The 16,097-nt window shown below is 44.8% G+C and overlaps 1 protein-coding gene across 3 annotated transcripts in view; it reads left to right on the top strand.

Moving 5' to 3' along the window:
• LOC147123583 (endothelial lipase-like) overlaps positions 1 to 16,097 on the top strand; it is a 34,331-nt gene that overhangs the window by 14,210 nt on the left and 4,024 nt on the right. For all 3 annotated transcript variants that reach the window (XM_085974967.1, XM_085974975.1, XM_085974982.1), the window contains 6 exons: positions 224 to 403; positions 3,814 to 3,925; positions 4,984 to 5,208; positions 6,577 to 6,819; positions 9,216 to 9,336; positions 10,853 to 11,080. In XM_085974967.1, the coding sequence (XP_085831093.1) occupies positions 224 to 403; positions 3,814 to 3,925; positions 4,984 to 5,208; positions 6,577 to 6,819; positions 9,216 to 9,336; positions 10,853 to 11,080 (1,109 nt within the window). The remainder of the gene's footprint in view (positions 1 to 223; positions 404 to 3,813; positions 3,926 to 4,983; positions 5,209 to 6,576; positions 6,820 to 9,215; positions 9,337 to 10,852; positions 11,081 to 16,097) is intronic.

Here is a 16,097-nt window from a genome sequence, read left to right as displayed (position 1 = left end):
CCTTCCTGCAGCTGTTCTGGACTGGGCAAAAAGATAGCCAGCCTATTTATTGGGGGCATTAGAGGAAGCTTTACACCTGCAGGTACTGATACTTGGGTGACCAAATAGGAATGCATACATTAAGATGAGGACTTTTTGAACATATTCAGGCCTCACAGCAAAGTGGTGCCTATCAGTAAAAGTGAAGGAATGACTTTTTTTTAATCATTGCCTTTCCTTGTAGACAACTGGGCTGATGGAATCTTGGATCAACGGTATGGTTAAAGCTCTACGAAAACAAGAAGTACACGCAAACGTCATCGTGATCAACTGGCTTGAGCGCGCACACCAGCTTTACACAGTTGCTGTCAACAACTCGGAGGTGGTTGGAAGAGAAGTTGCTATGTTAGTTGACTGGCTGCAGGTAAATAATACCACACACAGTGCAGCAGAGCCCTAATATACATCCTAGATCAGATTTATCTTTTAACGTTGTTCATCTGTTGCAGTGGTATCATCAATAACCAAGAGTGGGCTGTGACATGACCCCCTCAATCCCATTTGTGATGTCAACAAAGAAAATAAATTATCCAAACACCTGTCTTCGTGCTGAATCTGATCAGTAATTTTAAGGCAAAAAAAATAGGACTAAGGGAAGATTAGGCAAATCCATTATTTATTACATTTTAGGTTACATGGAGTTCAGAATAACACAGTTCCCCTTTATCTTCTTTGTGAATTTACTTCTATTTAATATGATTAGAGTTGCATTAGACACATTGCTTACAGGAAGCTCGTTAAAATGTGGGTGGATTGAGCGCAAAATTGGAAGTCTTAGTCATGCTTAATACTTAATTTGGGAAAATCCGCTGGCAGAAACAGTTGATCTTGCAGTTTGGAATGAAGTGAAGAAACCGATAGCTCCCAGCTCTCTCATTGGGAGAGTGGATCTGCTTCTGGCTGCTCTCCAGTTGTCACCTGTAGTGTGGGAAAGATATGTAACCTTTACCTCATTTAGTCAGGCAGTGGTGCCAGTGTAATGCCTCCTTTCTGTTTGTGATTTTGTGATCTGTTTGGATGCTGGCAAACACATGACTGATAATGTCACGTGGAGGGACGATTTCCTCTGTACTGTGTTTGGCGAAACCATAAGCTCATTTTTTATAAGCTGGTTTATGATTTTGGCACACATGGTGCACAGAGGAAGTGGTGCTTAGCACCAACCAATCAGAAAGCCATTCATTCTTACAGATACAGCATTTTAAATTATATATAGATAGTGACTGGATGACCCAGTCAGTGAACCTATCCCTTTCCCTCTGGGACTTGATGAAATCCAATCTAAACTGATGGGATGGACTATTCCTGTCTCTGGCTGTAATTCTCTCAAGTCGAAGGATCATAGAATCATAGAATGGTTACAGCACAGAAGGAGGCCATTCGACCAGTGGAGCCCATGCCGGCTCTCTGCAAGAGCACTTCAGCTAGTCCCACTCTCCCGCCCTTTCCCCGTAGCCCTGCAATTTTCTTCTTTCAGGTACTTATTCAATTCCTTTTTGGAAAGCCACGATTGAGTTTGCCTCCACCACCCTTTCAGGCAGTGCATTCCAGATCATAACCACCGCTGCGTAAAAACGTTTTTTCCTCCTGTCGCCTTTGGTTCTTCTGACAATCACCTTAAATCTGTGTCTTCTGGTTCTCAACCCATCTGCCAATGGGAACAGTTTCTCTCTATCTACTCTGTCTAGATCCCTCATGATTTTGAATAACTCTATCAAATCTCCTCTCAACCTTCCCTGCTCTAAGGAGAACAACCCCAGCTTCTCCAGTCTATCCACGTAACGGAGGTCCCTTATCCCTGGAACCATTCTTGTAGTTTTTTTCTGCACCTTCTCTAAGGCCTTCACATCCTTCCTAAAGAGCAGTTCCCAGAATTGGACACAATACTCCAGTTGAGGCTGAACCAGTGTTTTATAAAGGTTCATCATAACTTCCTTGCTTTTGTACTCTATGCCTTTATTTATAAAACCCAGTATCCTGTATGCCTTTTTAACTGCTTTCTCAACCTGCCCTGCCACCTTCAACGATTTGTGCACATATACCCCCAGGTCTCTCTGTTCATTCACCCCCTTCAGGATTGTACCCTTTAATTTATATTGCTTCTCCTCATTCGTCCTACCAAAATGTATCACTTTGCATTTTTCTGCGTTAAATTTCATCTGCCACGTGTCTGCCCATTCCACCAGCCTGCCTATGTCCTCTTGAAGTCGATCACTATTTACTATATTTCCAAGTTATGTGTCATCTGCAGATTTTGAAATTGTGCCCTGTACACCCATATCCAAGTCATTAATATATATCAAGAAAAGCAGTGGTCCTAGTACCGACCCCTGGGGAATACCACTATATACCTTCCTCCAGTCCAAAAAACAACCATTTACCACTACTCTCTGTTTGCTGTCACTTAAGCAATTTTGTATCCATGCTGCCACTGTTCAGTTAAGTTTTGGCCGGTCTGAGTCCATGGCATTAAACTGGCAGCTTTACTTAGAGACGCTGCAAGGGTGGCTGGTGCAGAAAATGGAAATACTACACCGGTGTAGTGATATTCTGTTCTGAAGCAAAGGAGGCAGAGTGGAAACAGATTTAATGTGAACCTGGCCCCGGGAATGCTTGCTGCTGAAGCATAAACTGGAAATATTCTCCAGTGCCGATCCTTCACACTGATGAACACAAAAATTCAGCAGCCAAAAAATAATCGACTTTAGTTTCATATGTTCAATCTCCACTAATTTTGATTCTTAAAGAAAAAACTTGCATTTATATAGCACCTTTCACTTCCTTGGGATATCCTAAAGCACTTCACAGCCAATGACTTACATTTGAAGTGTAGTCACTGTTGTTGCATAGGAAAATTCAGCAGCCAATTTGTGCATAGCAAGAACCCACAAACAGCAATGAGATAATGACCAGTTAATCTGTTTTTGTAGTGCTAGTTGAAGAATAAATTTGGCCAGAACACTAGGAGAACTCCCCTACAGAAAGTGCCATGGAATCTTTTACATCCACTTGAACAGGCAGTCAGTGACTAAACATCTCACCTGCAACAATGCAGCACTTCCTCAGTGCTGCACTGTAATGTCAGCCTGTATTATGAGCTCAAGTCCTGGATTGGGACTTGAGCTCACTAACTTCTGACTCAAAGGAGGTAGTGCTACCATTGAGCTATACTGATATTCAACAGTCACTAACCTCTGTGTAATGCCTGTAAGCTTGAAGGCCAGGTAATCAGGGATGTGGACTTCTATCCATGATACCTGTACATGCCACCCTGCAAACAGCTGACAGTAGGGGAACTAGCAACTGGTTCAATTGATTATTGCAGCAGGGTGAATGGATTAGGCCAATCCATCTTGACCCGCTGAGATAGATTGTCCCATTATAATAGTGATGTCCATCTAGCAGACAGGCCACTAATCGTCAAACCCCAATGTCCAAGTGGGCCGAATGCTCCAGAATGACGTTCTGCTTCTTAAGGAAAAGCATCTTTGTAGTTAGCTACTTGGCTTTTAAGAACTGAAACACTATTCTGGCCCATTGTAGCCATTGGACAGCAGTGATAGTCAGGCTAGAGCCACATCTCAAGCTCCTCCTGGGTAAGGGCCTTTCAAACTGGTCATTCAGCAACACAGTTCAATGTTCTACCAGGTTAGATATTTCTTTTCATTTTTAAGCACATAACTAATAGTCCTAAAAGAGCTGCTTATTCTTGTCAGTGTTGCTGTGAAAAGAAGGTTGTCTAATTACATATTTTAAAAATGTCTCCAACTGCAGCAGGTGACAGATGTACCTCGTCAGAAGATGCATATGATTGGCTACAGCTTGGGCGCCCACGTTGCAGGATTCGCAGGAAAAGCTTCACAAAATAAAATTGGACGAATAACAGGTATGAATTGATAAAGTTGGGTTAAATTTTCTGACCAAGTAAATGTATAAATATTTGAGATGCATTTGATTAAGGAATGGTACAATGTCGGCTTTACTGTGGTGAGTTCATAGCAGTCTCTGCCAGTTCGTCCTACAGGAGATACCAAACAGAAGTGAGGCTCTTCTTTTGAGGATGGAATGGGGTAAAAATCATGGTTGCATGCCTCCTGGCTCAGACGGCTCATTGCAAAAATGCATTTTATGATGTGGTACTGAGGGTATGTCTGAGCTGCATTAACTGATGGAGCTTTGATCGGTTGAATTGAGAGAGACTATTTTCTCTGGTTGGGTTGTCAATGATTAGGGGCCATCAATTTAAGATAGTCACCAAGAGAGGTTGGGAGCAATTTCTTTATGCAGTCCATTGTTAGAGTATGGATTAATTGAGGCAAGGACCATTGTATCTTTTAAGGTAAAAGTGGAAAACATTTGAAGCGGAAGAAAATACAAGGCTATGGGGAGAGACTGGGGAAGAGGGATTAGTTATGGATTGCTCTAGCAAACAACAGACATAGGCTGAATGGCTGCCTTCTGTGCTGTAAATTTCCATGGTTTTATGGTTTCATCTCGGCCAGGGCAGGAATTTGGGTTTTACATTTGGCTTCAACTGAATAAGAAAGAGGGAAAATCAGCCAGTATTCCAACTCTTGATTGCTACTAAGTGACTCTTGTTGGAAAGTACACATGTGGATTTTCGATGAGAATAGCTGTGCTAACTGCTTAGCTGTGATAGGCTTAGCTGTGATAACTGCCATTGTTGAATAATGGGCCATCACTCACTGTTCAGGCTCCGACATGAAGAACTGTCACTTGAGGGGGGTCATGGATTGGTACCTTGAATGTGTCACCATTTTCAGGACAGGAGGTGGGGGTAATAGGGGAAAACAATAACCTTTCCAATTACTACCACTTCTTAGTAACAAAATCGGACTACTTGCATATAGGACAGGAGGGCCAGAAAGAAGTCAGTGGAGAGGAGGCATTTCTCCAATGAATAAACACGTTTTTTCCCCCCAGGTTTGGATCCAGCAGGTCCTATGTTTGAAGGGGCCATACCTGATAAGCGACTTTCCCCCGATGATGCAGACTTTGTAGATGTGCTGCACACTTTTGTGTATGGTACCCTGGGACTTAGCATTGGCATTGAGCAGCCTGTTGGCCATATTGATGTTTATCCAAATGGTGGCAGTTTCCAGCCTGGGTGTGGCCTTCATGATGTCCTCAATGCCATAGCCTATGGAAGTAAGTATTTATTTGGTTATTTTGCCCCCTGCCCCCTCAAATTGCCTGTGAGTGGTAGTTAGTGTTTATTAAGAACATGGTGGTTTCTCTGATGGGTCAGTTAGTAAATTCACTGTCTGTTTCTTTGTTTTATTCCTAATTGACAGAATAGCTCTATTAATTTTGACTAAGACTTCTTGTTAATATTTAGCCTGCCCACATTTGAAACCAGCTTATGTTCTGACTTAACTGCGAGTAATGTCACAGGTATCTACAAGGAAGGTCCCAGGTTTGACTTCCAGTCTGTGCTGCATTAGCTGATCCCAAATTAAGCAACAGTTAGGATATACTAGAACTTTTAGGAGCAAGGAAGCCTGTCCCTTTTTCCGAGATCAACTCCTCCCCCCACCACCCACCTTCTCACGATATTCTTCATTCTCTACAGAGCGCAATCAATTGTCTCTTGAATCTATTTATATTCCACATCAGTTGACCTCACTATTAATTTATTACACAAATCTATTGTTCTTTGGGTGAAAAAAGTTCCACCCAACTAATTTTTTTACTCAAAACTTTCACCTTTTTTTTAGTTCTGTCCCTTGATATCTGGACTTTCAGCATAATCTGCCTGGGTCAATTTTGCAGCTCCCTTTAAAATCTTGAAAATTCAATTAGAATTCAGTGGGATTCTACAATTTGTCTGTCCCTGTTATAGCTCAATTGTAGGATCCTATTGAAGTCTAAATGAAGTTTCCAAGACTCTGAAGAGAACTGATACCCATACCATTTCCATTCATAATTGTTGTCTAGTGACATTTAAAGAGCTCAGGATATGGGTGTCACTGGCAACACTAGCATTTATTGCCTTTCCCTAGTTGCCTGCTGGAAACTGTGTTTAAACCTTAGGTGTGAATATTACCAGCTTAGCTGTGATGCCCTCCATATTTAAATAGGCTGCTATTCCTAGGCCACAGTTGAAGAATTGATGAAGTACAGGAAAGCAGACAGCACCTGTTGCACGATAGCAAAATACTGCAGATGCTGGAAATCCAAAATAACAACAGAAAATGCTGGAAAAACTCAGCAGGTCAGGCAACATCCGTGGAGAGAAATTTGAGTTGACGTTTCGGGTCGAAACCCTTTTTCAAAACTGGAAAGGAAATAAAATAGATCGAAGGCAGGGCTGCGATCGAACAAAAGAAGTAAAAGACATTAAAAGGTATTCAAAACCAGACGAGATGGTAATAGGCCAGTGGAGACAAAAGACAGCTGAGATTAAAGACACCTGTGGCACCGTAGTTGAGCTCTTTGTCAGTTCCTTCAGGAGGGGTGAGGAGAATGTGTTGAGCGTGTTGAATGTTAGAATCGTTTCCTTATTTCTATTGGCAGATATTGGTAATATTGTATATTGTGAGCATGAGCGGTCAGTGCACCTCTTCGTCGACTCCCTCCTGAATCAAGATAAGCAGAGCCTGATGTATCGGTGCCCTGACACCAAGACATTCGAAAAGGGGATGTGCCTCAGCTGTCGGAGGAATCGTTGCAACACGCTGGGCTACAATGTCAACAAAATCAGAAGTAAACGCAGCAATAGGATGTACCTGAAGACGAGAGCAGATATGCCCTTTAAAGGTGAGTAGCAGAATAGCCTGGCGTAATGATGGATTCTATCTATACCTGTCTGAATTGACCTAAAAACGATTTGGAAGGGGAATTTGGAATCTTTTAGTTGGAAGGAGTAGTATGAAAACTGATTCTGCTTGGAAATGTGTCGTATGTGATTATGTTATTGAAATTCAATGAAAGCATGATGAGCCATGTGCAAGTCAGATTAGTTACCACGGTGAAAAGAATTTTAATAGTAGTGGGACTATTTTTTCCAATTTTCTCTCCTCTCCTTCTCAAGGTGTTGACTTGTTGCTGTTTCATATATACTGGACATCCTTTGGTATTTCACCCAAGTGATTATTTGTGAATGTGAGGTAGCCTAATTGCTCCTCAGGATGACAATGCAGACTGATCCTGGCATCTGCACACATCCATTTTCCAGCAGGGATCACTGGACAGTGATCTGGAATGGACAGCAATCCGACTGGGAATCCTGACATTTTTTTACTCCTTCCTACTCCAGGGACTCTGAGGCCAGTTGTATCAGCCCTACTGCTGCTGAAGCTGAGACCAGCTAACTCACTACAGACCAAGGATTGAATTTGGGACTTTCCTAGTCTGTTTGGCTTAGTTCCACATTGGGTAGTGTCTTTACCAACTGAGCCACCTTGGAGGCGGGGTGGGAGCAGGAAGGAAATTTGTATTTGTTCCGTTTGTGAGATTTTCCTTGTGTTTCTTTAGATTTTGCTATGCCATTGAAGGGTGGGCAAGTAGGCAACCTGGTCTGAGGCCTATATCAATGCAGTTTTGTAATTGGCCTTTTGGAATAATGGCTGAGGTAGCTCCTTCTCCAATTTTTCCTCCCTCCACTGGGGAAGTACTTGGACTTGCCACCTTTTCCCTAAGTCAAAACCAGGCATGAAGCAGTGTAGGGGCAGGGAAGGGGTGGGATCAAGGCCTGAATGCTGATGTTTGCTAGATGGCTCATGAAAACTCATTGAGAACCATAGTATTTTCATAACTAATGCTTCCTTGTGAGACACAGAAGTAAGTGGAGGAAGAAAAGGACATCTACTTTAAAAACCAAGGGAGAGAAATTCGGTATCGCCCCGTTTGGGGTGCAATTATCGGCCAGGCGCAAAGTTTAGCGCTTGGCGCTAATTATCGCCTCCGACTGCAAACTTGGCCTCTATCGCCCCTGGAGGTGATTTGAGCGCTGAATCAGCTGCTACACACCTCTCAAGGCGCTAACGCCGAGGAGCGAGGTGCTACCTCAGAGCGCTGGCGAAGCTCGTGATGTCAGTTAGCAATGGAACACAGACACACTGACGGCGGCCAGTTCTTAAAGGGGAGGGTCGATCTTGCTCTCCAGCCACACCCTGCTCATTGCAGCCTTGAATCTCGGCCTGGAGAGACCTGTACATCAAATCTGCTGGTAAGAACAATGGAGAGGCCCAGGGAAAGAGCTCAGAGTGCACCCCCCATAGTCTCTACTAAATCGATGCAAGGAAGGTCAAATCAAAATGAACCTGCAAAGTGCTGCTCAGTACCCAAAACTCCTTCACACAGCGTTGAATCTCTCCAGAAGTCTCTCTCTCTCTCTCTCTCTCTCTCTCTCTCTCTCTCTCTCTCTCTCAGAATGCGTGGTGCAAAAATGTCACTGACAAAAAAAGGCAGGAAGTGGTCGCCTTTAAATAGCACTCCCCCATTCCCTTCCCAACTGCAAAACGTTCCCCTCTACCTGTCGTTGTTAGCGGCAGGCGGAAAGGCAGGGGTCGCCACTCAATATCCTGTCCGGGGCGCTACCAGGGCGTTGCACGCTCGACTGACGTCACGATCTGCGGGCGCAGGAGATCGTGGTGGTAGTGTTTAGCGCCGCCGCAAAAGGTCTGGTCAATTTCGCGAGTGGCGCAAACATCGCTGCGCCTGTGCGCTAGCTGCTTTGTGCCCGGTTAGTGCCGGGCGCTAACGGGAGGCGCTAATCAACCGAATTTTTCCCCCAAACTTTTGGTGTTGGTTTGTGTATATTTTTTTTAAAAAAGTTCCAGACATCTCCTTCAAAAACCAAACTGTTCAGTCCAAAACTGGATAGTTGGTAATCCTATGAAACACCTGACCTTTTCTTGCTGCAGCCCCACAATGGCAAGTCTGAGACCAGGATTTCACCCCGTGTTAAGAGGCACAAGCCCAAGACCTACCACTCCAATAATGCATGGCAGCCCTGAAGCATCTCACCCTCGTTGACTTTGAAAATCTGGGATCCCTGCTGTAAAGAGAAAGACAATCACAAAATAACCATAATGGTTTTGGTGCCTTTATTCCTACTCCCAAACCAGGAATTGGATAGGGCCTTTGAAGATGTATCACGTTATCCTCACTATGGGTTAAAATATTCTCTATACTTTTTCTTTATTTTTCAGTTTTTCATTACCAGTTAAAAATACACTTGTTCAGTGCAGAGGAAATTCAAGATTCAAACCCCAAACTGTATGTTAACTTGTACGGAACCAGCGTCGACAGCAAGAAGACCAGTATCGAAATGTACGTAACGCAAATTTCATGTGTTTGAAACTGGATAGGGAAGTGGTGAGCATATGTTTCTGGAATGTGTGTTTGCATTGTGTGGGAAGTGAGGCCAATTTTGGTGTGTTTGACAGGGGTGAAAAAGAGCAGCTTAAAATTGCAACCCTTGGGAAGTCAGCGGGATTGGTGGGGGTAAGTCGTTGTGGCCATTTTAACTGCCCTGCTGCCCGGTTTCTGCCAGGCGGGAAGATTTAAAATTGACCCTAAAATGTCTGTTGCTACATTTCTCAATAATAGACCCTTCTGATAATTTTCATTAGAATTTTTTTTTGCTTCTGCGGAAAAATTCAATGCCAGTTGAATGGTAGTACCTGTAACTCAGGATGACTACTTCTTCCCTGCTGTGTATCAAATGCCATCAATTATCTGGTGCATGATTGTTTTCAGGAACAACTTGCGCCTTTTACTATGAAAGAAAGAACTTGCATTTATATAGCGCCTTTCACAACCTCAGGATGTCCCAAAGCGCTTTACAACCAATGAAGTACTTTTTAAGTGTAGTCACTGTTGCACTGTTTGAAATACGGCAGCACTCTGTGCACAGCAAAGAGATAACGACCAGATAATCTGTTATAGTGATGTTGGTTAGGGATAAATATTAGCGAGGACACCAGGGAGAACTCCCCTGCTCTTCTTCGACATAGTGCCAGGGGAACTTTTACGTCCACCTGAGAGGGCAGACGGGACCTCGGTTTAACATCACATCTGAAAGACGGCACCTCCGACAGTGCAGCGCTCCCTCAGCACTGCACTGAAGTACCAGCCTAGATTTTGTGCTCAAGTCTCAGGAGTGGGACTATGAACCCACAACCTTCTGACTCAAAGGCGAAGGTGCTACCAATTGAGCCAAGGCTGAAGAACAAGCAGTATCAGGTAAGAGTTTGTACGAATAAATGCCAGGAGTTTGACTAGTTTTACAAATAAAAACAATGTCTGCTTTTATTAGTTCTAGTAGTAAAAGCTGAGGCAGTGGGCCATTGACTAAGGAACCTTAAAACAACAACTAGTGCTTGCACTTATACAGCATCTTTAACACAGAAAATTGGCAGGATGAAGTCTCTGTGGGCCCAGGCCTGACCCACAGGTGTGTCCAAACATCCCGCTTTCCCATTACGTACCAGTCACCTGGCAGCACCCAGGCAACGATCCAGAAAGCTCCTCATTTGGGAGTTCCCGCCTGGGGCTGCACCCACTCTGAGGTGAGATAAACGGACGTTCCACCCCAAACAGCCTCCACCCCACCCCGCTACTGTAAACTGGCAGCCGAAGCTGGATCCCAGGGTATCTGGGTCCCAGGGTATCCGGATCCCAGGTTAATTGTGAAACCTTCCGCCACGCTTCCTACAGTGCATCAGAAAGGCTGTGATTTTTGAGGTCTTTGTTATCAAGCCAATGACTGATGAGCATCAGGTGTAGGACAATCAGTGAAGTCTGGAAATGTGCTTTGCGGTGTCTAATTTTAGTTCTTTTGCAGGCCCGAGCAAGTTGTTGCAAACAGGACATACTCTTTCCTTGTCTACCTGGAGGATGACATTGGAGACTTGCTGAGGATTAAGCTGATGTGGGAAGGGTCCTCATCATCCTGGTCAATGTGGACGCAGCTGAAAAGTTTCTGGTATGGGTCAGATTCTGATGCAACAAAAGACCTGAAAGAGTTGGAGATAAGGAAGATTCGAGTGAAGTCTGGGGAAATGCAGAAGAAGTGAGTATGGAGTTACTGGGGGTAATTTTAACCTTTGGTGATAGTGTAAATGGGGACGATATCTGATTGGCTGCCAGTTATATACCTCCCACAATTTTCATTGCCATTAAAGTCAATGGAAACCAAAATCGGGATATGTGTGTGACGGGCAGCAGATCAAGTATCTCCCCAGTTACACTTCGCCAAAAGATAAAATAACCCCCACTGTACATTTAAAATTATGCTAAAGGTCAAGTGTTCAGTCTAACAAAAACTATCCACTGGTTAATTTCAGGTCTGTTGCATAGGGGTGAACTTCCACAGGGATTCTCCCACTCGTCCGCTATAGCTTCGGTGGAAAAAACCCCGGAAGAACGGTGTAAACCCCCAAGGAAATTCACCACCATAGCATCAGAGTTGAACAGTGATTTAGAGGCAGAACCACCAGCATATATTTCTCTGAGCTCAGTGTCATGAACAGTCGTTCATGGTACTGCTTCAATAGTATAGCTGTTACTGTAAAAACTAGTCCGTTGCATTGATGATTTATTGAATTTTTTTTTGTTAGTTGGGCGTCTAACATTCATCCTCATCCTTGAGTCTCCAAACCAAGCCACTGCAAAACAACACAGTATCTGTTTGCCAATATGGAGTGCCCAATCTGACCCTCAACTCAAAAAGGGCACTAAATTTAGGATTCCAAAGTGACTAGATAATGTAGACAATGACAAGCTATTTCACCTTGTCCAGAACAGTAGAACCAGAGGAGCCTGTGCTTGAAGGGGGGGAGGGTAAATTCAGAACTAATCTGCGGAAACAATGGCCTTGATAAATTAATCCCCTCACGAAGGGGGGGGGGGTGGTGGAAGGATGTTAGCTTTAAATACGGGGATCGCGACATCAACCCGCCGTGCAAGCATATCGAGACGTCCAAATGTCCCTTGTGGAGAGACGCGACACTTCGTTAACATATGTAAATCGGGCTCCCATAGTGCAATATGAAGCCAATTAAAAATTTGCTGTTACTGCGTGGTTTCCCCAGAAGTTGGGCAGCCCGGCAGTGAAAGGGAGGCGGGAGCTGCTGGCTCCACAAGGTAAGTGCCTTTTACAGCACTCCTTGTGGGCCAGGAGTGCTCCCCAGGCCCCTCAAGGAAGCCTTTGGCCTTCCCCCAGCCCTGGTTGCCAACCTTCCCCAGCCCTCCCGATCTTAGGCCTCCCCCCATCCCCCGCAGCCATGATTGCCAATCATACCCTCCAGCCCCCCCGATTACCGACCTCCCGATCGCAGTCGCACCCCCCCCCGCAGCCCCAATTGCCGACCTCATCCTCCAGCCATCCCAGTCATGGGCCTCTCTGTCCTCCCGATTGCCGTTGATTGTCCCCAAGGTTCCCCGGCTGCGACCTTCTGCAGCTGGCATTCCCGCGTGCCGGCCAAGCGAGAAACGGAGTTAAAAATTGTTAATGAGGTCCAGCCGTTCAGTTCAGTGGGACTTTCGCATCACTGGCCTTGTCGGGTTCTTCGGCCGTTTTCAGCCTCGCCTACACCTCCCCGTAAATATCGGGGCCAATATTTCATTGAGCGAGTGGTCAGTCTATGGAACTGGCTTCCGAGAGAGATGGTGGAAGCAGTTAGTGTTGATTCATTCAAATGCAAATTTGATAGATTTCTTTCAGAAAATAACAGTTTGGGTTACGGTACATGAATAATTTGGACATGACATGTGAAGTGTAGCATGCTTGGGAGGAACAGGTGACTTTGGACCTATGGTTCCCAAACCTCTCCACCACTGGGGTTTTCCTCACCTCATGGTTGCTCTGTTGTAGATTAATGGATTGGGATTGATTGCAATGTTTAGTCGAAAACAACATTATTGTTCTATCATGCGACTACCAGGATGGTAGAAGGTGAACTAGATGGACCTTGGTCTTTTATCGTTTAGCATTTCCTATGTTCCTATGTTGCACTGTGAGTAACCCTCAATGGATTAGTGGATAAAAGTACCGCCCACAATTTCCTGTGATGTGCTCCCTGCAAGCTCTGCACCCCATTGGGACTGCCGGATTGCAGAATCACCCCTTATCTTGCAACCTTTAATGTGGAATTAAATCTAAATGGGGGCTGAACATCTGCAGGGGAGGGGCCAATCCAGGTGTAAGTGCCTGCCCAGGACCACCGCTGCTGACACCACCAAAGGTTTGTGGGTCAGGGGCAGGTCCCCTGTACATCCCACTGGTGGGCACCTGTACCACTAAGGGGCAATCTGGGGCTCCTGCCATTTCCCAGAACTTGCTTGTTATGAGGGATATACATTATTTTAGGGGGGGGAAAAAATGACCTTTCTCCAGGGGTCCTGGCCATGATCCTGGCCAGATGGGGCCCACTTCTGCCTCTTGGCTGGTCGGTACTCTCGCCAGGCGTACTGCTGCCAACAAAATGTCATACCCCTCTGAGAAATGAAGCTATGGGAACTCCTGACGTAGGATCCCCTACCCTGTCCCAGCTCCCTCCTGAATTAATGGCCTTGTTTGGGGCGGGTGCACACTCTGCTCCCAAGACACCATCCAGGAATCTTCCACATAAAGCTGGGATCCAGGTTCCAGCCTAAATTTAGGCTTCTGCCGTGCTCTTGTTACGGCAGGAGTGCGCTGGAAGGGCTACCGTTTTTTGACTCCATGGTGTTTGGAATATCGTTCACCTGGCATAATTGGCAGCATTTTCAAATAGTAGCTGCTTCTGGATTTAGCCACCTATTTCTGTCTATTAAAAATTCTTGCACATGAAAAAAACAGAATGATTTATAAGTTTGCTTTATGTCAGTTTCCCAACTCCAATTGCTGAACGGCACAGCTTGTACAGGCGGCTTGGCCTGATCCTAATACACTGTGATCCAAACCCATTGTCACCCTGACCTTGGAGCTTCTGTAACAATACAAGGCCTTGGTTTCATTCACATTCTGTGAATAGTGATACATAGTGATCCAAAGATGTGCGGGTTAGGTTGATTGGCTATGATAAATTGACCCTTAGTGTTAGGGGGATTAAATACGTGGGGTTACAGGGATCGGGTGGGATATGTAGGGGTTACGGGGATCGGGTGGGATATGTGTCGGTGCAGGCTCGATGGGCCGAAATGGCCTCTATCTGCACTGTGGGGTTTCTGTGTGATAGTGTGCTCGCTTACAAAAAGGCAGATAATTGTTTATGCATCGGCATAAAAATGTTACTGTAATGCCTTTTGTTTTTTGCAATTTTAATCCTCCCTGCCGCATTTTTGTATTGTTTTCCTTGACTGAGTGGATTTGTTCCCAGTCCTTTCTTGCCTCTTTGTTTTATTTAAAATCATCAGTGTGCCTCTGTTGATCTCTCTCTTGTTCCTCTTAAATTGTAGATAAGCTGTCCTACTCGCACTTGCTCCCTTCGACATCCTCACTGTGTTGAAATCAAGACTTGGCACCATTCCCTACACAGCTTATTCTTTTTCAGGACCTGTGGACTGCAGAACTCCTTATCCCCCTAGTCACTGCTTTCTGATTTACCTTCTTCTGTACTTTTTTCAACCTCGGATGGGTCCTTCACTTTGGTTTTCTTGATACATAGTCCTTTGCTGATGCTGCTTTTGTGAGCATTGGACAGAATGAATTAATTGACATGACATTCCCTCCCTTCTTCTGGGGAAACATTCTCATTTCTGTTTCGTGCTTCCTTGGACAGTTTGGCTTAACTCATTCTGCAAGAAACTCTGGGGATGGGAGGATTGTGTCTTGCCATGTTCAGGCATTTCTACATTGAAGCCGCAAACTCTGCCTTTGCCACCAACTGCATCCCCTTCCTTCCCTGTTCACTGTCTGGAGGAGGTTACAGAAATAGGGAGGGGCAAGATTTAAACGTGAGGATGAGAATTTCAGATTTGAGGTGTTGTGGAACCGGGAGCTAATGTAGGTCAGCCAGGACAGGGATGATGGGTGAGCAGGATTTGGTGCGGGATAGGATGCGGGCAGTAGCGTTTTAGATGAGCTGAAGTTTACAGAGGGTGGAGGATGGGCGGCTGGCCAGGAGAGCGTTGGAATAGTTGGTTCGAGCGGTGACAAAGGCATGGATGAGGGTTTTGGCATCAGCTGGACTGAGCTGGGGGCAGAAATGGGCTATTTCATGGAGGTAGAGGGAGGTATGCGGTCTTTGTGATGAGAAGATCGGAAGATCAGCTCTGGGTCAAATTGGAAGCTAGAGACAGTGAACAGTCTGGTTCAGCCCGAGTCTGGAGGTGACAAAGGCATTACTCATTGAGCTATCAAGGGAGCCAACTGTGTGTTTTAAAAGTTTTGACAACATCTCTCACACTTTACACCTCATTCTGTGAAGTGTCAAAAATAATTTAAAAAAAAAGAAAGGCCGTCATTCCAAGATTTTTTTTCCCCTGACCTAGAGCCAGAAATTTACAAGTTCCTTCTAATCTGCAGACTCCCTTTACCAAATGGCAATTAAACTCCGACCTTGGGGTGTGTTTACTTATGGAAATTAGACTTTGTGGCTTTAAAGGAACAAGCCAACTTGCACACAGTTCCACCTTAAGCAGCAGCGGGTTTTATGGTATGATGCTTCTTGTCATTATAAAACAGCGTATAATCTGATTTTCAGTGAGCAATGCCATGGGACACCTGCTAGTTTTTATGAGAAATTGTACTTCTCATGTCGAAGAGTTTGCACTGAATTCTGGGATTTTTGATATAAATAATCTCAGCAAACTGGTTTAAAAAATAGTGAAAAAGAGATGGAAGAAGTGTCTGCTTTGCATCCAATTCTCAATTTCTGCTGTACGTCTGCATTAAAATCTTGTGTATGTCTGTGGGTTCAAATCCAACCTGGCAGAATGAGATGAAAAGTTCCTTTGTCTACTGGCTGCTGGGGTCCTACGAGTACAGGAGCAAGGATGTCTTGCTGCAGTTGTACAGGGCCTTGGTGAGACCACACCTTGAGTATTGTGTGCAGTTTTGGTTGCCTTGTCTGAGGAAGGATGTTCTTGCCATGGAGAGAGTGCAA

This window comes from Somniosus microcephalus, chromosome 2, assembly GCF_052327205.1.
Source record: "Somniosus microcephalus isolate GS21.2 chromosome 2, FLI_Smic_1.0, whole genome shotgun sequence".
In the NCBI taxonomy this organism is placed as follows: domain Eukaryota; kingdom Metazoa; phylum Chordata; class Chondrichthyes; order Squaliformes; family Somniosidae; genus Somniosus; species Somniosus microcephalus.
Note: the sequence above shows the minus strand (reverse complement) of the source record. Positions and strands in the feature narration are given on the sequence as shown.